The sequence below is a fragment of the Phacochoerus africanus genome, chromosome 2, assembly GCF_016906955.1.
Source record: "Phacochoerus africanus isolate WHEZ1 chromosome 2, ROS_Pafr_v1, whole genome shotgun sequence".
Taxonomy (NCBI): Eukaryota; Metazoa; Chordata; class Mammalia; order Artiodactyla; family Suidae; genus Phacochoerus; species Phacochoerus africanus.
This window is the reverse complement of record NC_062545.1, coordinates 82810322-82833965: the sequence shown is the minus strand read 5'-3', so window position 1 is coordinate 82833965 and position 23644 is coordinate 82810322. Positions and strand designations below refer to the sequence as shown.

The 23644-nt window shown below is 37.3% G+C and overlaps 1 protein-coding gene across 3 annotated transcripts in view; it reads right to left on the bottom strand.

Moving 5' to 3' along the window:
- ME1 (malic enzyme 1) overlaps positions 1-23644 on the bottom strand; it is a 193688-nt gene that overhangs the window by 141362 nt on the left and 28682 nt on the right. For all 3 annotated transcript variants that reach the window (XM_047763152.1, XM_047763158.1, XM_047763167.1), the window contains exons 2-3: positions 22840-22973; positions 16697-16846 (exon numbers count right to left, since the gene is read on the bottom strand). In XM_047763152.1, the coding sequence (XP_047619108.1) occupies positions 16697-16846; positions 22840-22973 (284 nt within the window). The remainder of the gene's footprint in view (positions 1-16696; positions 16847-22839; positions 22974-23644) is intronic.

Here is a 23644-nt window from a genome sequence, read left to right as displayed (position 1 = left end):
ATTCTCTGTGTTACAGTGATCTGTGATCAATGAGCTGCAATGTTACTGTTGCCAAAAGACTGTAACTCACAGAAGGGTCAGATGATGGTTAGAATCTTTTAGCAATAAAGTATTTTTAAATGAAGGAATGTACACTGGGGTTTGGACATAGTGCTATTGCACAACTTAACAGACTACAGAACAGTGTAAACATAACTTTTAGATGCTCTGGGAAACCAAAAAAATTTGTGTGACTCACTTCATTGCGATACTTACTTTAATGTGCTTGTTGGGAACTGAACCTGCAGTATCTGCAAGGTATGCCTGTCCTTATAAATTCCACAAAGGCAGGAAATATGTCTTTTATTTTCCTATCCTCAGATTAGTAAAGTGCCTAGCATGCAGTGGGCACTCAATACATTTCGATTGAAAAATGGAAGGAGCAAAGAAATCATGAACACAGAATTAGCAAAAAGATTCTAAAGAGGTGGCAGAGTTGGGAAGGTAACTAAGCAAAGACCTTCCAGAAGAGCCGAATAATAAACAATGAAACATCACTTGACAATTTCTAAAACTGGGTTTAAATGTCATATTACTATCATTAAATCAATTAGTGTTAGAAACTTAAAAGTAGAACTATATTTGAACAATATATGCATGGAATATCTATTAGGATTAAGTGTTCTAGAACACAATATATGAAGTTCTTTATGTGTAAACACTCTGGTATTTGGGAGAAAAATCTTAATTAACACATATTAGCCAATGAGGAAAAGCGCAAGAGAGCAGTTTCTCCAAACAACTCAGATCCAAGATAGAAAACATAATCAAAGTAAGAAGGAGTCTTGAGAGGATGTGATGCTTAATTTTATGTGCCAGTTTGGCTAGGTATGGTATCCAGAGGGTTGGTCAAACATTACTCAAGATGTCTCTATAAAAGTAATTTTTAGATGAGAATAACATTTAAATCAGTGGACTTTGAATAAAGCAGATTACCTTCCATAATGGGAATGGGCCTTATCCAATCAGTTGAAGACCTTAGGAGAAAAGACTTAAATGATCTCCCCCAAGGGAGAGGGAACTCTGCGAGCAGACTAATTCTGAAGTTAACAGAAGCATCAACTCTTCCCCAGGTCTCCAGTCTGGTGGCCTACCCTGAAGATTTTGGACTTGCCAGCCTCCACAACTGTGCAAGCTAATCCCTCAGAATGACCCCCCCCCCACCTAACCCAATACCCACACACTATTGGTGCCCTTTCTCTGGAGAACTCTAACTAATACCAGAGGACCACGAGGAAGAAAAATGAGTTCAAGTCCTAACTCTGGTACTTACAATCTGGGTGATACTGAGTTTTCTTGGAATGACTGTTTTAAATTACAAAATAAATAGATTTTAAAAACCAACAACTAGTAAACTTTAATGACTCCATCTCCACATGGACTCAATTACTATTTCCAAATAAATGTGAATTGAAAATGTATACGAAAACAATTTTAGGGAGTTCCCGTCGTGGCGCAGTGGTTAACGAATCCGACTAGGAACCATGAGGTTGCGGGTTCAGTCCCTGCCCTTGCTCAGTGGGTTAACGATCCGGCGTTGCCGTGAGCTGTGGTGTAGGTTGCAGATGCGGCTCGGATCCCGCGTTGCTGTGGCTCTGGCGTAGGCCGGTGGCTACAGCTCTGATTCAACCCCTAGCCTGGGAACCTCCATGTGCCGCGAGAGCGGCCCAAGAAATAGCAACAACAACAAAGACAAAAGACAAAAAAAAAAAAACCCAAAAAACAATTTTAGATAAGCTTTTCTTTGTTTATTCATTTTAAAATTAGCATGAAGAGTCCCCGCTGTGGCTCAGTGGGTTAAGGACTCAACATAGTGTGATGGTGAGGATGTGGGTTCAAGCCCTGGCCTCGCTCAATGGGTTAAGGATCCGGTGTTGCTGCAAGCTGCAGTGTATTTCACGAATGGGTCTTAGATCCAGTGTTGCTGTGGCTATGGTGTAGGCTACAGCTCCGATTTGACCCCTAGACTGGGAACTTACATATATCGCAGCTGCAGCCATAAAAAGAAAAATTAAAAATAAAACTAGCATAACCATACTAATTAATTAGGCATGAGTTAATAGACATTGTTCTGATAGTTAAAATCCAAAGTACTTTCTATGGTAGCAAACACTGGAAAGAAACCTAAGGTAATACTGAATTCATCAAACAGGTGGCATTTATTTGGCACCTTGTCAATAAAAATCAACTCTGTCCATTAGGGAAATCATATACTTACATATTTTCAGCTTTTAAAATAAATTACCTCATTTTATAGTAAAAAATGTTTTATTTTACAAAGCAGCACAATTTTTGTAAAATGTATAAAATTTGATGCCTTCCAAATTATTATAAATGTCACTCATTCAGCTACCAATCACAGTAAGATGAGAATTTATATTGATGAATGAAAATTTTCTTTGCTTAGAAAGAAAATAAATTCAATGACTTTCATGATTTATTTTAAGTAGATAATTACCTTGGAATTCCATCAAATATTTTATAAATTTTACTACAATGAATAAAAAATGTTATTATAAAATATACAGTGTGGAGCTAAAATTGACAACTTCAATTATTACTTTATTTTAAAGAGTTAAAATTTATGTTATTTATACTATAAAATTGTCTAGGTATAAAATATCCAACATTTTTAAAGGTATATAAAATAATTCTTAGATGATATTAAACAGATTATTTTGTCAAGAAAACTGATGAAAATAGACCTTGAAATTTTCAGAAGCATACCTAAGAAACACATAAGAAATTTTGGAAAGAATAATAAAAACAAACTCTAGCCTGGCTATTTCTCCTCAACTACTGATTTGGGTGGGGGAGGGGCCCTCTAGGGGAGGGGGGAGTAGTGCCTCAGGAACAATTTTTAGTAATTTCTCTACTAGCTAAAACTAAACTCAGTTAAGGAAAACATAAAAATAAACAATAGTTTAAAAGCATATACAGAAAAAGGAATAGTCTGAAAAAAACTACAAAAAATTAAAAATTCGATCAGAAGAACACTATTACATTACCTGAGAAAATGTCAACATTAAACTTTTTAGCCATTCAAATTAGAGAAATGTTGGAACCAAAACACTGTAACCAGGATACAGCTGTGTAAACTGACATGAGCTTGTGTCTGTGTTTGCAGGAGGGGAGTAGGAATTTTGATGAATTTTGATCAAAAAAACTCTTTAAATCTGTTTAAACCCCTTTTTACATGAAAATCTATTATTTTTAACAGATCCTAAAACTGTGATTTAAAGTTGTTACTAAAAACTTCCTGAACGAGAAAGCAGGGTTATTGGAAATGATGTGTGAGTTAGCTGTGAGAGGTTTCATATACCTGGAGTTATTCTTCTGTAGTCTGCTCTTTTAAAAATTCACAGAATTTTCTAATTAAAAATGACATCAGAATTCCCCTGTTTTACACTTACACCCAATGCAAGGATCTCTATATAATACATCTGACTAATGATTATCCAAACCATAAGAGTATTTTCAGTGATGGAGAATATAGAAGTCTATTCCAATGTCAGAAAAATGATCAGAGAACTTTCCTTTACATTGACATTATATTCCTATGTACTGATTTTGGTTCTACATTTTGAAGCTATTCCATGCACATATACTCTTTTTTTCACATGAAAATCTTCCAAATAATTGAAAACCTAACTCTGCCCCTTTCAAGTCTCTTCTTTCAGACCACACATTTCCCCCAACTCTTTCTCATATAACGAGTTTTCAATAACTGTCACTGCTTTGGTCACTGCTTCTCTGGATATATCTCAGTTTGCCAATGACCTTTCAAAAATATGGCATCCAAAATGAAACATAAGATTCCAGATGTGATCTGAGTATGCGATGTAAAGAACTATTTATTGCCTCCTTTAAAAACATTTTTATATTGAAGCAATGAAGACTGGCATTCATAAACCTTCTTAAAAATATATGCCCAAATTAATACAACAATGCCTAAAATACTAGCTGAGATAAAACTTGGTAATTTTTCATAATTTTCCATATAAGTAAACTTAAGTCAAAACACCTGGATGCATCACACAAACTATAACAGAGTTATTTTTGGATCCTAAACTTAAGTTTCCATTCAAGTTTTCCACACTTGAAGTCTCTAGCTGAATATGGAGACTCATCAACTGTTACTTTACACTTTTTAAGGATCTTTTATAGTAAAAGATAAGTTTCACTGCCTTGCAAAAGAGATTTATGTGTCTATGCATACATTTAGACAAGCCTTTGTTCTGGTTGTAAAAAAATTAATGTTTGAATCATGCCTACATTTTTTTTTCCATTCTCCAAATTTTTCCTAATTAAAGCAATACTTAGGAAAAGAGGATAGTACTTCTGGGCACACACTGAATTTCCAGTGCTTATGATATAGGCTACTCTACCTTACCACTACTTAGCACAAATTGCAGACATTTTCATAAATTTGACAGTCTACTCAGAAAAAAAAAGGTTTATTTGAATTAATTAGTTTGAGAAATCATCATCTAGATCTCCATAATAAAAGATCAACTTTTTGCAAACAATTACTCTAAAAACTCAACTGAGGTAACAGATAAGAATCTAGATATCCTGCTTAACTTGTTCCAAACTTTTGAAAAAAAAAATCCCACCACCTAGTGCTTTAAAAACAAACAAACAAACAAAAAACTGAGTATATGCAAATATTAGGCCAATGTGATGGGAAAAGAAATAAATGAACAAAGGAATATTTTGTAATAGTAATAAATCTAAATCAAAGGTTTCTTATTCTAGGTAAAGGGCAAAAAGCTTATTAATATCTAACATTTAAATGATCACTTTTCTAGAAGCATTAAAAAAACAGTTCTCTTCAACATCAACTATTTGAACTTCTAGAGATTCTAATACAATTGTTGAAAGAAAATTCTAATATAATGAAAAATAAAAATTACAAACTGAACCATAGCTCTAAGCCCCCAATATTCACTGGTTCTCAAAAGTCTCCGAAATAATTCTAAAGATGCTGAAGTGGCTTGATCAAAGAAAGCCAAATCCAGTCAAGGATAGTCTTGGTCCACCTGGGCAGCTCTGTATCCTGGACTAGAGGTTAAAGACCTCCTCTTACTCCTCAGAAACTCCCAGAGCTCTTGAGAGTGAGATGACCAGAGTGCTGATGTCTATGAACCCCTGGGCACTGGGTCACTTGGCAGGTTACATGACAATGGCTCACAAAGGATAAGTAGATAAAACTACAGAAAGTACCACAGTCTGAGGGATTAAACATTTACATCAAGGACTATTAAAACTGTCTGTGCAGTGAGTTCCCGTTATGGCTTAGCAGTAATGAACCCAACTAGTATCCATGAGGACGTGGGTTCCATCCCTGGCCTTGCTCAGTGGATTAAGGATCTGGCATTGCATGAGCTGTGGTGTAGGTCGCAGATGTGGCTTGGATCCTGCATTGCTGTGGCTGTGGTGTAGGCAGGTAGCTGTGGCTCCAAATTGACCCCTAGCCTGGGAACCTACATGTGCAGCGAGTGTGTTCCTAAAAATTAAAGAAAATAAAAAAATAAAGTGAATGTGCAACCATGTTTCTTTTCCATAAGCAACTTAAACTCTCTTTATTTACAATACATTACTGAGTTATTGGAGTACTTACAACTTCATAAAGTAAAATTGCCATCATATATCTGTATACTATCATAAAAACAGGTTATGTTTAAGAAAACTAGGTAGACTGAAAATGAGAAAATTTATAAAATAGGATACACTATGAAAGTGTCCCTTCTATTAACTACTCATTTGATAGCTATTATAATTACAATATGCAGCATGTAATGAGAACATTCTTGGGTTAAGGGAATATTTGCTTTGAGAAAGTTTCTTTTTACATTTATTCTTTTTAAGCTTTTTCTCTTACTGTTATTTCACAAACCAATTATCAGTTAAAATCAATACTCCCACATTAGAAGCCTACAAAATGTGCTGACCTTTTGGCATGTCTGAAACTACACGTTTCCAATATGATAATCATGGTTTAATCATGGTCATGGTTATGGCCATTTCTATTGTCTGACATATATATCCTCATATGAAATTGACTTAGTCCTCTCCTCACAGTTTAAATAACGAATATAATAACTTCAAGTACTTTTTGGAATTCTAAAGGAAATATGCATACAAATAAACAAGAAATATAGAAAAACTATTTTAGTATTTGTTTTGGTTCATCTTAGTGTTTCCTTCTATGCACTTCTCTAAGGATTTTGTGGGAAAAAATAAAGCAACCCCCTCCCCCTACATTTTATTGATTGATACTCTTTGACAATTAGTCTTTTTAAGAAATTTCATCATTGTTAAAATCAAAACAGGTAACATTTATGTAGCATGTATAATGTGGGAGTGAAAATACTAGGACTGTTGAATACATTATCTATTTAGTTCCAGGTTAACATACATTTAATTGCCTATTAGACTCACTCAATATATCCTGAAAAGAACTCCTTTAGAAACATATTTGATTATTTTGATACTCAGTGAATGACATCATCATCCATTTAGTTATCAAGAAATTCAGAAAATACCCAGACACCTATGGTCAATTAATCTTCGACAAAGGAGGCAAGAATATAAAATGTGAAAAAGACAGTCTTTTCAGCAAGTGGTGGTGGGAAAACTGGACAACCACATGTAAATTAATGAAACTGGAACACACCCTCACACCAGGCACAAAAATAAACTCAAAATGGCTTAAAGACTTAAACCTAAGACAAGACACCATCAAACTCCCAGAAGAAAACATAAGCAAAACATTCTCTGACATCAACCTTACAAATGTTTTCTTAGATCAGTCTCCCAAGGCAACAGAAATAAAAACAAAAATAAACCAATGAGACCTAATCAAACTGATGAGCTTTTGCATAGCAAAGGAACCCATAAAACAAACAAACAAACAACAGTTTCAAATGATGCAACTGACAAGGGCTTAATCTCTAAAATATACAAACAACTTACACAACTCAACAGCAAAAAAGCCAATAGCCCAATTGAAAAATGGGCAATAGGCCTGAACAGACCATTTCTCCAAAGAAGATATACAAATGGCCAAGAAGCACATGAAAAAATGCTCAACATCACTGATTATTAGAGAAGTGAAAATCAAAATTACTATGAGGTACCACCTGACACCAGTCAGAATGGCCATCATTAACAAGTCCACAAATAACAAATGTTGGAGAGGGTATGGAGACAAGGGAACCCTCCTACACTGTTGGTGGAAATGTAAATTGGTACAACCACTATGGAAAACAGTATGGAGGTACCTTAGAAAACTAAATATAGAACTACCATATGATCCAGCAATCCCACTCCTGGGCATATATCTGGTCAAAATTTTCCTTGAAAACTAAATATAGAACTACTACTAAATATAGAACTACCATACCCAGCAATCCCATTCTTGGGCATATATCTGGACAAAACACCTGTATGTTCACTGCAGCACTATTCACAATAGTCAAGACATGGAGACAACTTAAATATCCATTGACAGATGAATGGATTAAGAAGACATGTGTGTGTGTGTGTGTGTGTGTGTGTGTGTGTGTGTGTGTGTGTGTACGCAATGGAATACTACTCAGCCATGAAAAAGAACAAAATAATGCCATCTTCAGCAACATGGTTGGAAGTAGAGACTCTCATACTAAGTGAAGTAAGAAAGAGAAAGACAAATACCATATGATATCACTTATACCTGGAATCTAATATATGGCACAAATAAACCTTTCCACAGAAAAGAAACTCATGGACTTGGAGTTGTAGTTGCCAAGGGGAAAGGAGTGGGATGGACTGGGGGTCTGGGGTTAGCAGATGCAAACTGTTGCATTTGGAATGGATAAGCAATGAGATCCTGCTGTACAACACTGGGAACTACATCTAGTCACTTGTGATGGAGCATGATGGAGGATAATGTGAGAAAAAGAATGTATATATGCATGTGTGACTGGGTCACTTTGAATAGTAGAAAACTGACAGAACACTGTAAATCAACTACAATGGAAAAATAAAAATCATTTAAAAAAAGAAATCCAGGAGTTATAATAATATCAATTATAATAATCACTACTTACGAAAAACTACTTTGTATCAAGATTATATTAAGCATATTATCTGTATTAAATCTAATTTTCCTTATCCAAAAAACCTGCAAAATAGATTTCTGAGAAATCTTACAATAAAGAATCCTATTTTAATTTTAGTTAATTCAAGTTTTTGCCAATTAATTTGAGCACTAAATGCTTTTTTCACTTAATTTTTGGCAAACCAATTAATGGTACTAGTCATATCAAACTTTGGAAATGCCTTTTTAAAAACTTATCACCAAATGTCAGTTTGTTTTGTATTAGCTCATCCTTTTTGCCAAAATTGTATCAATGACGTATCACATCAAGATTAGTAGTTGAAAGAAGTGTCATATGTATTTAAAGTTGTGTGGCCTATGTTTAATCAAATTTTACTTCCTCACACCCTGACTCCTCGGAATGAAGCTAATTTCTTTCTAAAGGTAAATAAGAATTTACCTTTAGAATAGTATACTTATAAAAGTAGGAGAAATAAAGAACATATCAATACTTCATGTTTTTCTTTGTGAGTGGACAAATAGTAATATTAAGTTACTATGGGGTATATTAGATTACTATGAGGTAAATATATTAAGTTGCTATGAGGTAGCAAACAAGATATATTAATTCAGCACCAATAGACATTAAACTTAAACAGCATGAGAAATTCAAAAATAACTTATAAAATATGATCCCTTCTCTCCAGATGCTTACAACATAGTTAGGATTAAATGAATAGTAAAATGACAACAAAAGAAACCAAGAGGGGAAAAAAAAACCTGAGCTTATATGTAGAACAGATTGTTAGTTGTCACAAGTTGGGGGAAGGAGATGGGAGGAGTGGGTGAAGAAGGTCAAAAGTAACAAACTTCCATTATAAAATAAATAAGTCATGGGGATGTAATATACAGCATGGTAGCTATAGTTAATAATACTGTATTACATATTTGAAAGTTGCTACAGAGAGCAGATTATAAAAGTTCTCATTACAAAAAATTTTTTTTGTAAAGGTGTGGTGGTGAATATTAGCTAGACTTACTGTGGTGACCATTTCACAATACACACAAATATCAAAAATCATTAAGTTATATACCTGGAACTAATATATGTCAATTATACTTTAATTTAAAAATTGAAATAAATAAAATTAATTAAGAGAGAAAAGAGACCAAGAGTATCTGGATAGAACATTCAAAATATCAAAAAAAGGAATATGATTTATTGCCAAAGGCATGGAAAAATGACATGCAACTAATAAGAACTCATATGAGAGGGAGATGATTTTTGGAAAATGCAATGTAAAATATAGCAGGTAGAAATATTTCCAAAGAAATTACGTAAATTTGCTTTAGCTGTCCTTTACATATACCTGCATTATCAATTTGCACAAAACTTTTCTTTAAAAACAATTTCACAGAATACAAGTAATTTAAGTAACACAGCAGGATCAGCATTCTTCAAAAATATAAAAAGAATTGTCTTTAGCTTCCAAAAATCACACCTCTATCTACAAATTAGCCATTATTAGGATGGGTGACATAGCATACTGCGCTACCAATGTTGAAAATTCTGCAAGAACTGAATGTTATAAAACAGGTTAATCTAAGCGAACTCAACAACATTCTTAAAAATCATTATCCACAACATCTTGAAAAACGCACACAAAGTATCTATGCCAAGGAGAAAAGAAATTCCACACAAGACCAAAAAATGAATATTCCAGCAACATGCCTCAAGAAAAAAGTGTTAGAAGTAGTTATTCATACAAGAATTTACTTTTGGATACCTGGCCAGATTATAATGCCATACTGAAAATGAAAAATAAATATCTAGCCATAGGAAAGTATCACATCATTAAGATATATTAAAAAGTGTAAGATCAAAAGGTTACCTGTTTGCAACTGTATTAAGCTCAGTACCTGTAATACTAACACTTTCACTATGTTCCTAATTGCTACCATCAAATCCACAAGGTAAATGTAATAAGAGGTATTCTCCCCCTTTAGTTTCTAAATGTCTTAAAATACTTACCACTATAGTAGGAAAGGCTGAATAGGCATTTGTCAATTTTGCCTTAAAAAATAGTCTACTATCCATTATTTGTATTTTGCTAAGACCTGAGGTGTAGAGAGTATGAGCACACTACTATTGCTCTAAAGTTTTTTGGTTTTTTTTTTTTTTTTTTTTTTTTTTTTTTGCTTTTTAGGGCCACACCTGCAGCATATGGAAGTTCCCAGGCTAGGGGTCGAATCGGAGCTACAGCTGCTGGCCTACTCCAGAGCCACAGCAACACCAGATCCAAGCTGCGTCTGTGACCTACACCACAGCTCAGGGCAACACTGGATCCTTAACCCACTGAGCAATGCCAGGGATGGAACCCGCAACCTCATGGTTCCGAGTTAGATTTGTTTCCACTGAGCAAAGACAGAACACCTACTGCTCTAAAGTTTTAATTAGGAGTTCCCATTGTGGCGCAGTGGAAACAAACCATCCAGTACCCATAAAGATGTGGGTTTGATCCCTGGCCTCATTCAGTGGGTCAGGGATCTAGCATTGCTGTGGCTGTGGCGTAGTTTGGCAGCTGTAGCTTCAATTCAACCCCAAGCCTGGAAACTTCCATATTCTTCAGGTGCAGCCCCAAAAAAGCAAAAAAAGCAAAAAAAAAAAAAGAAGAAAATAAAGTTTTAATTAAAAAAAGTTCATATGTTAAACTGATGCCTGAAAGATCCATCATTATTCAAACACAAACACAATTTTCTAACTAAATACAATATCTAAATATGTGCCACATAACACAAAGAGGCTTCTTTTTTTTTATTTATGGGAAAACCCATGAAAATTATTCTACTAAAGAATTTAGGGGGGGCAGGATCAAGATGGCAGAGTAGGAAGACCCTGAACTCACCCCCTCCCCTGGGCATACCAAAAAGACAACTCCTTACAGAGCAGCTATCTATGAGAACCACCTAAAGACTAGCAGAAGAGATTTTCCACAACTAAAGACATATATAAGAGCCACAATGAGCCAAGTAGAAGAGGTAGAGATATGGCCTACTCAAGACCCACATGCTCAAGCTAGCAACCCACAAACGGGGGGGTGGCATTTACAACTGTAGGGGTCTTTCTCAAGGAGCAGCGGGTCCAAGCCCCATGTAGGGTTTCCCGGCTTGGGAGGCCTGCCCCAGGAAGATGGGCCCCCAAAAACACCTGGCTTTGAAGGCCAGCAAGGTTTACATTTGGAGAGAAGGAAGAATCCAGAAAACAGAGCCCTCCCGCCCCTGGAGGGGCAATCACAAAGCCCCAGTGCAGATCAGTAATTTCAAAGGCCCCTGAGTGAGACCCACTTGCAGATCTTGGAGAACAATCCAGAGAGGCAGGGGGCAGTTGGGACTCCTCTTGGGGTTGGGGATCTCGTTGCACCATGCTGACATGAATGCTGTCAAGCATTTTTTTTTTTTTCTTTAGAGCCACATCTGTGGCTTATGGAAGTTCCTGGGCTAGGGTTCAAATCGGAGCTGCTGGCCTACATCACAGCCACAGCATCACAGGATCTGAGCTGCATCTGTGACGTATAGCACAGCTCACACCAATACCAGATCCTTAACCGACTGAGCAAGGCCAAGAATTAAACCCACATCCTCATGGATACTAGTCAGGTTCTTAACTCACTGAGCCATAATAGGAACTCCAACGAGCACCATTTTGGAATTCTCCCTCACACCTACTAACTCTGGGGACCTGCCCTACCACCACAGCAACCACATGGGGCTGGCCTGGGGGCCCACAGTAGCTGCCCCCCCACCCCACAGCAAAAGAACAGCCCACATAGGAGCAGCCCTAGAGCATATAGCTCCAGTGACTAGAGAGGAGTACACTGCTGGACCCCATAGAATGTCTCCCACATCAGACCACTTCTCCAAGACTAGAAGCCATGACAGACCTACCAAATACACAGAAATAAACAGGGAATTAGGCAAAATGAGGAGACGGGAATACGTTCCAACTGAAAGAACAAGACAAAATCTCAGAAAAAGAACTAAGTAAAAAAGAGAAGTCATGCACCGAGTAAAGAATTCAAGGTAATGATCATGAACATGCTTGCGAAACTCAGAAGAATGGATGAACACGGGAAGGATTTCAACAGAGTTAAAAAACAAAACAAAACAAAACAACAGTAAAAATGAACCAGTCAGAGCCAAAGAATACAATAACTAAAAGAAAAAAACATTAGAAGGAGTAGATTAGATGGTACAGAAGATTACAGTAGATTAGAAGATATGGAAGAATGGATCAGTAATCTAGAAGACAGACAGTAAAAATCACCCAAGATATACACAAATGTTACATCCAGTAAGAGATTAATATCTAACATATATTAAGAACTCATGCAGGAGTTCCCGTCGTGGCGCAGTGGTTAACGAATCTGACTAGGAACCATGAGGTTGCAGGTTTGGTCCCTGGCCTTGCTCAGGGGGTTAAGGATCCGGTGTTGCCATGAGCTGTGTTGTAGGTTGCAGATGCGGCTTGGATCCTGCGTTGCTGTGGCTCTGGCATAGGCTGGTGGTTACGGCTCCGATTAGACCCCTAGCCTGGGAACCCCCATAAATGCCGCAGGAGCAGCCCAAGAAACGGCAAAAAGACAAAAAAAAAAAAAAGAACTCATGCAACTCAATATCAAAAAACAAGCGAATTTTAAAAATGGATTCAGAGGACCTGAAGAGGCTTTTTTTCCCAGAAAACACATACAAATGGCACAGGCACATGAAAAGATACCCAACATCATTCGTTATCAGGGAAATGCAAATCAAAACCAAAGTGAGATAGCACCTCACATCTTTCAGAATGGCTATCATCAAAAATACAACAAATTAACAAGTGTTGGGGAGAATGTGGAAAAATGGAACCCTCTTGCACTGTTAGTAAGATTGTAAATTGGTACAGTCACTATGGAAAATAGTATGGAGGGTCCTCAAAAAATTAAAAATAGAACTACCACATGATTCAGCAATTTCACTTCTGGGTACATACCTGAAGAAGACAAAAACACTAATTCGAAATGATATATGCACTCCTCTGTTCAGTACAACATTATTTACAACAGCCAAGATAGGGAAGCAACCCAAGTGCCCACTGATAGATAAATGGACAAAGAAGATAAGGTATACATGTGTGTATATATGTAATATATATGATTATATATGTATATATGTAATTTAAATGATTATACACGTACAGGATGGAGTATTATTCATAACAAAGGATTAAATCTTGCCATTTGGAACACAGATGGATCTAGAGTATCATGCTAAGTGAATTAAGTCAGAGAAAGACAAATACCATATGATCTCATTTACATGTGGAATCTAAAAAACAAAACAAAACAAACAAAATGAAACTGACTCAGATATAGAGAACAAACAAGGGGTTATCATAGGTGAGCAGGGTGGGAAGTTGGGCAAAATAGGTAAAGGGGATTAAGAGGTATAAACTTCCAGTTATAAAAGAAATAAATCACAGGGCTGTGATCTACAGCATAGGGAATATGGTAAATAACACTGTAATACATTTGTGTGGGGACAGATGGTTACTAGACTTGCTGTGGTGATCATCTGGTAATGCATTTAAATGTCAAATCATTGTGTTGTTTACCTGAAACTAATACATTATATGTCGAACATATTTCAATAAAAAGGAAATCAAAAATCAACAAAACTTTAACAAAACATACACATTAACAATCAAAATGACAGAAAACTGTCATAAAGATATCCTTTCAAAATGGTTGTTGAAACTTTACTTTCCCTGTTAGCAAGTTATTCCTTTACTTAAACTTCAAATATTGCAGAAAAGTTGATAGAATAACACCACGAATACCTCATCTAGAATCAACATTTGTGAGCATTTTGCTGCAAATGCTCTGCCACCTCCTGCCTCACTTCTGCCTCTCTCCACTCCTACCGGCCTAACTACCCATCAGATAATTTACTTCTGACAAATCCACCCAGAATCAAATACACTAATACTTCTAAAGAAAGACAGAGGACATTAAGTCACATAAATACTATAAATAATTCTTATATAAAGACAGTTCAAGTTTTGCCCCCAAACAGGTTCAGGTTTGGTCTCAAACGAGATTTTTTTTTTTTTAATGCTTTGGTTTTCAAAGTTTGGAATTTAAAAAATGTAGGTAAAGGCTGTTGGGCTGTAGTATTATCCCCACGTTACAGAGGAGGAAATGGAAGCACTTTATTCGAGGCTAAAACGAGTGGCAAAACCAGTAAGTGAAAATAGTCAATCTACTCCAGAGGCCATACTTTTTTTGGAGGGAGGTGCAGCCTCAGCTATGTGGAAGTTCCTATGCCAGGGATCAAACCCACCCCACAGCTGTAATCAGAGCCATAGCAGTGACAATGTCAGATCCTTAACCTCCTGAGTCACCAGGGAACTCCTCGAGCCCATACTTCTAACCACTGCTCCAGAAAGCCTCCATCCAACAGGAACTCCTGGGGACATTCTTTATTTTTATCCAGAAACTGGACTCTCACCCCTAATTCCATTGCTACCCTCCTAATCTGAGCCACCATTGTATCTCCCTGGTTTGACTGCAATAGCTTGCTACCCAGGCTACCTGGTTCTCTGGTTCTCCTACCCATTTTAAAAAATAATAGAAGCCAAGGCTCTTTAAAATAACCTACAAGAAGCCATAGGTCCTGGACCTTTTTCTCTTACACCTGTGCCCTCATCTATTACTCTCCCCACTCTCACTCCACCCTTCTCCTGCTACTTACTCCTGGTCTCCGGGTGTGTTCACTTAAGGCCTTGGCACTGACTGTCCCTCCTGCCTGGTACATGTTTCCCTTTGTATCTACACAGCTCCACCTCACCTCTCCCACCCCAATAGCATCTTCCAATGAAACCTACAATGTCTACTCTATGTGAAATTGCCACTGCCCCTCCCCAAGAGCAACTGACACTTCCTGTCCCCCTTTTCTGGTCAACTCTTTCTTTCTAACACTTACTGCCTCCCAACATTCTAGACAGTTATTTTTTTATTTTCCTGTCTCTTCTGCTTTTAGATTTACATATACACAGATGTATTCCAAGCCCTTAGACAACCATTTAGTACATGATAAGTGCTCAAAAAATAATTGACGCTATTGAGACTTGTATGTCAACTTCAACCCAAATACTTTGAGCTAAGTTCTTCTACATTTCTTATAGAGGTTAGCACTTCTCGGTATCTCTTAGAATTTGAATTTCAATAAATATGCTTAAACTACATTTTAAAACAGACACATTTTACATACTAATGCTTTTATTAAGATTCTTTACGTAGGAATATATTTTATAGACACAGAAAGTTGTTTACGAAGTCACTCAGAGAAATAGCATGGTAGGGAATAGGTTACATAGTATGATCCCTTCAATAAGGAAAAGAGCATGTATTTGAATGTATCAGAGTTTGGGGTATGATGACACTTGGCATTTTAAAAATATTTCTTCCTTCTATATATTTGCTTTTCCTCATTTTTCCAATAATGAATATGTATCATTTGTATGATTTTAAAAAGAATATACTTATATACCCCCCAAAAGAATGATTCAGCATAATACAATTATCAGCTAAGTTCTAACTCTTGTTTTTCTATTTAAAAAAAAAAGTATTCACTGCTAACACTGTTAACACAACATAGATATGTGCTACTAGTGTAATTTATTAGACCATCTACAGATATTTATCTAATTCTTCTCTTTCTACACAGGTCATGTGTCTAATTCTGTTCTTTACACAAAATGCAATGTGGCACAAATGTGCTAAATATTATCTCTACATCAATATATTTTGTGAAATCTACATATTTAATCTAACTTTCAGCAGTTACTTCTAAAATACTCCTTTCAATGACAGTACTTTCAATAGGCATTTATATTTGCGATATAAACATTTCTTTCATCTTTAAATTCAGAACTATAAGTGACGCAAATATATTCAGCTCAAGCTCTTGTCACAACTGTTGTTAAAGCATTAATGCTTATTTATTTCAATTATTTCTTGCAGCAAAAGTAGTTAAAAGCTAAAGTTTTAGAAAAACTGTACTTTATATTTTATACATCTTTAAAGGTGATTACAATTTCATTTGAAGGAATTCAACAAAAAAGCCAGTTTAATGCCAACTCTGAATTTAGGAAATAATATATTCCTTATTTTCAGGAAAATTTGAATTCTTCATTTTAACTTGTAAAATGTACACAAGAGAGTGGTAATTACCATCTCAAAGAAAGCTTAATTATGACCAATTACCTTCTTTACCAAAAAAAAGTTCACTTATTGACTGTAAGAAGAAACATAAATTGGTTTATAAAAAAAAACACATTCCCATGATCTTAAATCTCTAAAGAAAATGCTACATTTTAAAATGCTATATATTATTTAGATTACATGTTCTTTCAAATGAAGTTTGCTTTATATTTTTCTAAACTTCAATTCCATTCAATAATTTTTTTTAATTTGCAAAAACTTTACCAAAAAAAGAAAAGGACATAAGTTATAGTTAAAATAAAAGTTTACATACCTTGGCTTCCGAAATGCTAAACTGTATTGCTGGCAAGCCAGACCCACAGTGGGGGTATAAACGATAGGCATGAATTTCTCAATGTCAGACATTAGCACTTTATAAAAGAGCTTTTCATTTCTATCTTGAAGGTCCATTAAGAGAAGATACCTGTGGAAATTGGACATAATTAGATCTAAATTCCAACAACTTCATAAAATAGCTGTTTAGAAAGCTAGCTAAACATTTTTCAAGTATACAGTAATTTTGAGGTCACAGAGAAAACTTCTGATCAAAAAAGACTTTAGAAATATTCCTAACATTTCAAAGGATGAAGATTCATAAACCTGAGCTAGGGTCATTCAAACATAAAATCAGTGATGAAATAGCAGACTTTTATATAATATTTGAAAGGACCTTAGCCCTATTTTATTTTCTTTTTTATTGTCGCACCTGCGACATATGGAAGTTCCCAGGCTAGAGGTCAAATCGGAGCCACATCTGCGACGTGGGCCGCAGCTTGTGGTAACACTGGATTCTTAACCCACTGAGTGAGGCCAGGGATTGAACTGTCTCCTTGTCTTCACAGATACAACGTCAGGCTCCTAACCTGCTGAGCCACAACGGGAACTCTGTTGGCCCTATTTTAAAATGAAAGACAAATGGAGATACCACTGTAGAAATAGTTCAATTTAAAAACTAAGTAAATAGACGTCGTCCTTTCACTTGCAATGACAAGCAGAAAATGAGTAATATAGCACTGACCCTAAAAATCACTAAGGTGAGCAAGCTCAAGGGACTTTCCTTATTATTTACATCAAATGGCCTTTTTCTTTCTAGAGGCATTCCTGCCCCAGAACTACCTTCCTAAATATCAACCTTATCATGTTACTTGTAACCTTCAATGGTCTACAGAGTAAAACTCAAACCGTTTGTTACAACTTAAAAGATTCTTGAAAAACTATCCATAATAGTCTTACCAGCCTTTTTGGATTGAATCTCATTCCCTTGAACAAGTGAAAATGCACAAAATGTGGAGTCAGAGATACAAGGATTCTAATGCATGGCAAATAGATGACTTATTCCAATCCAAGATTTAACAATTAGGAAGAAGAAGATGACTTTTAGGCATGCTACCATTGATTTAGCCTTTGGAAGTCATCATCGCCAAATCAATGATCAATTTTCAGACCTTATCTTAGTTTACTGGAGCTCCATAGATTCAATTTACCTAGCTTCCAGGCCATCACATTCTCTTGGTTTTCCTATTTTTCTGATCATTCCTGCTCTGCTTCTTTGCTGTTTTTTTTTTTTTTCCTTTTCACTGGAAGCTAACACTCATCTTCAGTACATCAGGAGATCATGTTGGCATTGCTTCAAGATATATCCAAATCTAAACACCTTCACTACTGCCATCCTGGATCTAAATCATCATCATCTCTTCCCTGTAAGCATCTCTTATGAAACCCTCTTCCAGTTTACGTTCTGTTCTCAACACTGCAGCAAACCTTCTGGAAATATAGCTCAGATAATGTTGACCTTTGGTTCAAAACCCTGAACAGCTCCCTCTTTCACTAGGAGCAACAACAAAAATCCTTCAGGGACCTTCACAGTCTATCCTCCATGACCTCACTAACTTCCTCCCATGACGTACCCACTGCTCTTCCCCCAGCTCATTCTCTTCCAGACACACATCTCCTGGCTGGTCCTGAACAAACCACTTCCTCAGATTTCCTCATGCATAACCACCTCACTACCTTGCATTACTCACTCACAACCTGCCTTCTGAATGAAGTCCAGCCTGACCATGGCATTAAATAAAGCCAAGTGGAGTTTCCATCATGGCCCAGTGGTTAACAAACTTGACTAGTATTGATGAGGACACAGGTTTGATCCCTGGCCTCACTCAGTGGATTAAGGATCTGGTGTTGCTGTGAGCTGTGTGGAACCTGTGTTGCTATGGCACTGGTGTAGGCCAGCGGCTACAGCTCTGATTCGATCCCTAGCCTGGAAACCACCATATGCCGCGGGTATGGCCCTAAAAAACAAAAACAAAAACAAACAAACAAAAAGAGCCAGTGACCCTACTGACACTCCAGCATTTTCAGTCCCTCTTACCCTACTCTACCTTTTCTTTATTAAATTAGCACTTCTCACTTTCTAACATATTAAATAACTTACTTATTATTTTCCTATTTACTACTTTAAAAAATAAGTTTAGGACTAGGAATTTGGGGTTGGTAGATGCAAACTATTACATTTAGAATGTATAAGCAATGAGGTCCTACTGTATAGCACAGGGAACTCTATTCAATCTCTTGGGATAGACCATGATGGAAGATAAGAAAGGGAATGTATATGACTGGGTCACTACACTGTACAGCAGAAATTGACACAACACTGTAAATTAACTATACTTTAATAAAAAATTTAAGTAAGTTTAAAAAATAATTTACATAAGTTCTGTGGGGACAGAGATCATTGTCTGCAATCCTAATATCTAAAAGAGCCCCAACACTGAGTTGATGCTCGGTAAATATCCGAGGGACAGTCTGTGACCAAAACATGAAAGTCACAAGCTCTGAGGAGGCAGCTGATAAAATGGCCCAACAAAAGAATATAAAGTAAAAATGGAAGAGGCTGAAAGAAGGACCTAAGAAACAAGTGAAAGGGATGGTGGAAAGAAAGGTTTTAAGAAAAAAATCAATATATATGTTGAACAAACGGCGTCAGCTCTTTCCCCAGCTTCCCTGCCATCAGCTGTGGGCTCATACAGGAAGTGGCCATGGCAGGCATGGAGGTCGCCTGTGGACTTGGCAGCATGGAGTTCACTCACTCACCAAGGCTGACCTGGCCATAGGCATTGCTACATGGCTGAGAGTCCCAGCTGCGGACAGCAAGACCAACACTGAGCCCCTGATATGCTACCATCCCCCAGAGTGGTCAGCAAGCTACCTGGTGCAGGTTGATTACACCAGACTGCTCTGTTGTGAAAGGAACAGCATTTGTTCTTACTGGAAAAGACACTCCGTATGAAGATTTGCCTTCCCTGAACACAATGCTTCTGCCAAAACTACCTCCATGGACTTACAAAATGCCTTATCCACTAGTAGCCCACCCAGCAGTACTTCTGGGGAAGGAACTCACTTCAGAGCAGATGAAGTGAGGCAAAGAGCCCATGCTTATGGAATTCCTGGTCTTACCACATTCCCCCCCAGCCTGAAGCAGCTGGCCTAACACAATGGTAGCATGGTCTTCTGAAGACTCGGTTATGGCACCAGCTAGGTGGCAACACTTTGCAAAGCTGGGGCAAGGTTCTCCTGGACATTACATATGCTCAAATCAGTGTCTAATATGTGGTTGTATCTCCCTCTTAGGATTCAGAGGTCCAAGAATCAAAGGGGGGCGGATAAAATTAGCACTAACAAAATTCCTGCTTCCTGTCCCTGTGACCTTATGCTCTGCTATCCTAGAAATGTTCATTGCAAAGGGAGGAATGTTTCCATCAGGAGACACTGGTTCCATTGAACTAGAAGTTGGGACTACCCCTTATCACTTTGGGCACCATGTGCCTCTGAATTAACAGACAAGGAAGGCAGTGACTGTGCTGGCCTGGGTGACCGATCCTGACCCCATGGGGAAAATGGACTTCTACTCCAGAACGGAGTTAAGGAAGACAATGCCTGGAACAAAGGCGATCCCTTAGGGGGACTCTGTGATTAAAGTCAATGGGAAACTACAACAATTCAGACAGGACTAGGAAGGGACCTTCAGAATTAAATATTTGGATCACTCTACCAGGTAAAGAAGCATGACTGGCTGAGGTCCTTGCCGAAGGCAAAGGAAACATGAAATGGGTGAGGACTATAATTATCATGAGTATTTCTTCCTTATTTTCTTACTAATACGCCTGTGTATATATAAACACATTTGTAATATAAATGCAAATATATATATAAAAACAAATATAATTTTTCCCTCTCTTATCCCTTTACCATGTAACATAAGACGTACTGACTTTATATCACAGTATTTAAATGCAACTGACCCCTGAACAACGTGGGGGTTAGGCATGCCAACCACCATGCAGTTAAATATACACATATGGAAGTTCCTGTGTAGTATAGCGGGTTAAGGATCCAGCATTGCCACAAGTGCAGCACGGACTCAATCCCTAGCCTAGGAACTTCCACATGCTGTGCCACTATCCCAAATTAATTAATTAATTAATTAATTAATTTTAATAATTAAAAAAGTAATAGTGAGAATAATTTTTTTAAAATCTGCATTATAGAGAGTTCCCGTTATGGCTCAGCAGGTTAAGAACCTGACTAGTGTCCATGAGGATCTAGGTTCAATCCTAGGCTTTGCTCAGTGGGTTAAAGATCTGGCATTGCCACAAGCTGCAGTTTAGGTCGAGGATGCAGCTCAGATCTGGCATTGCTATGGCTGTGGCATAGGCCAGCAGCTGCAGCTCCGATTCAACCTCTAGCCCAGGAACTTTCATATGCTGAAGGTACAGCTCTGAAAAGATCAAAAAAAAAAAAAATCCTCTTATAACCTTACAGCTGGCCCTCTATTTCTGCAGTTCTGCACTCAAGGATTCAACCAACTGCGGATTCAGTAGTACTGTGGAATGTATTTATCGCAAAAAAAAATCCACTTAAAAGTCAACACACACAGTTCAAACCCATGTTGTTTAAGGGTTAACTGTTGGTTAATTTTACATCATAGCATTAAAGTGAAGAATATCAAAGAGAAAGGTGAATGCCATTCAAGGGCTTTACATTCTCTCCTGGGGAAAGGGTTAGTGTGTTTTCCATTGTACCTGGGATAGTTCTATCATGTTAAGCAGAAGTAGAACCTTTTTACTGTCGTTATTCAGAGATTAAGTCTGATTTATGGAGATGTGCCTGGGGGGTCAAGATGGAAAGGAGTGTTTAATGTTGTATGACAACTTGGCTGGGACACAGCACCCAGATATCTGGTCCACTTTTTTGGATGTTTCTGTGAAGGTGGTTTTGGATGAAGTTAACCTTTAAATTGATGTACTTTGAACAAAGAAGATTACCATCCATAATGTGGGTGAGCCTTATCTAATCAACTGAAAACCTTCAAAGATCAAAGACCGGCCTTCCCACCAACCACTCAGCAAAAATAGAATTCTGCCAGCATACAGCTTCAGGACTCGAACTGCAGCTCTTCCCTGGGTACCCAGCTTGTCAGTCCACCTGCAGATCTAGGACTTACCAAGCCTCCATAATCATGTGAGCCAATTCTTTAAAATCAATCAAAAAATAAACTCCCTCCCTCCCCTTCCTGCTCTCCTCTCTCCACCCTCTCCCTGTCATTAAGTGTTATGTACACACACACACACACACATGCACACACGCACACATACACACACACCTTGCTGGCTCGATTTCTCTGGCAAACCCTAATATACAGACTTGCTAGGTACTGGGTTAGTTATCTCTTCTAACCCTGGCAACAGTATTTTCAAATAACTATTAGTCTCTTAAAGCTACAAGTGAAAAAACTGAGGCTTAGGGAGGTTTAACTCCATAACACAAAAAGGCAGAGTGAAAAGCAGAGGGCAAGGCACAGACAGTGGTCATGCCAGTGCTTGCAGCGTTTTGCTCAAGATCCCACTGCTAGTGAGACGCAGCCAGAATTTCAACTTGGGGCTAGCTAATTCCAAAGATAGGAAACAATGCTACCTTTATCTCTGCACAAACGGGGAAACTGGATTCTAAACAATGTAAGTGCCCTAAATTCACCACAGTATTGGAACCATGCTTGAAAGCTGAAAAAGCACACTTTCACCTACAAGTCACTGAACGTCTGACTCAAAGCCTCTTTAACCTAGTTTAGGACGGTGTTTCCTGGTACTCCTGGTAGTTCACCTTTACAGCAAAAACTATATCACAAGAGAAAAGGAGTCTCTCTGAGGCCAGAGTTTAGAAAATTTTATTTTATTCAGATGTTCCTATAGAGGGTAACTTTAAAAAAAAAATCCTTGTATTTATAGGCAAATCCTCTTCAAAGTTGATTACTCTTTTTAAAGCCACTTAATGTTTAAGCTTTGTCATCTAATAAAAAAAATGTCAACTAGATAACTGCTTAAGAGAAATATATAAAAAACACCTTCAGGGATGTGTTACCTGTCAAAATCAGAGTTCAGACGCTCAAAATTTTTAATTACTCTAAGGACCTGGATGTCCTGACTGATGAAGCAAGGTGGTAACAATCCATGAATGTTCAACTGCTGCCTCTCTTCCAGGGTGAAAGCCAAGTCCTGCAGAGAAAAGGAAAATTCAATAATTCAAGGGGGAGAAAAGAAAAAAATGCATATGTATACACTGGTAAAAATCCAACAAGTTTATGTAACTAAAGATCAGAAGATCTGACGTCATGGTATATGATTGAGTAAATCTTGTAACCTCTCCAGACCTCAGTTTCCTCATTATCTTTTCTATTCTATTTTACTCTACTCTACTCTATTCTATTTTTTGGCCACACTTACAGTTCCTGGGCTGGGGGTGGGGGGATTGAATCCGAGCTGCAGCTGTAACCTGCACCACAACTGCAGCAATGCCAGATCTTTAACCCACTGCACTGGGCCGGGGATAGAACCTGCTCTGCCACAAAGACACAAGCCCCCACAGCTGGATCCTTAGCCCACTGCTCCACAGTGGGAATGCCTCCATTTCCTCATCTTTAAATGTTAGGATGCTACAATAATTTCAGATCTGTGTCACTCAGATATTGTTAGGATAAACTCAGATTTATCTATCTAGGAGGAAATTATCTGAAGACATGAAAATGAAAGAAAATAGAACTATCATCATTAGTATCCTTACATAGAAAATTAACCAGTTATTATAAGAGAGTTTAAAATTATGAATGTGAGTAGGTCACCTATGACCTCCTGTGTTTCTAGGTATAAAATAAATCAGGAAATGCCTT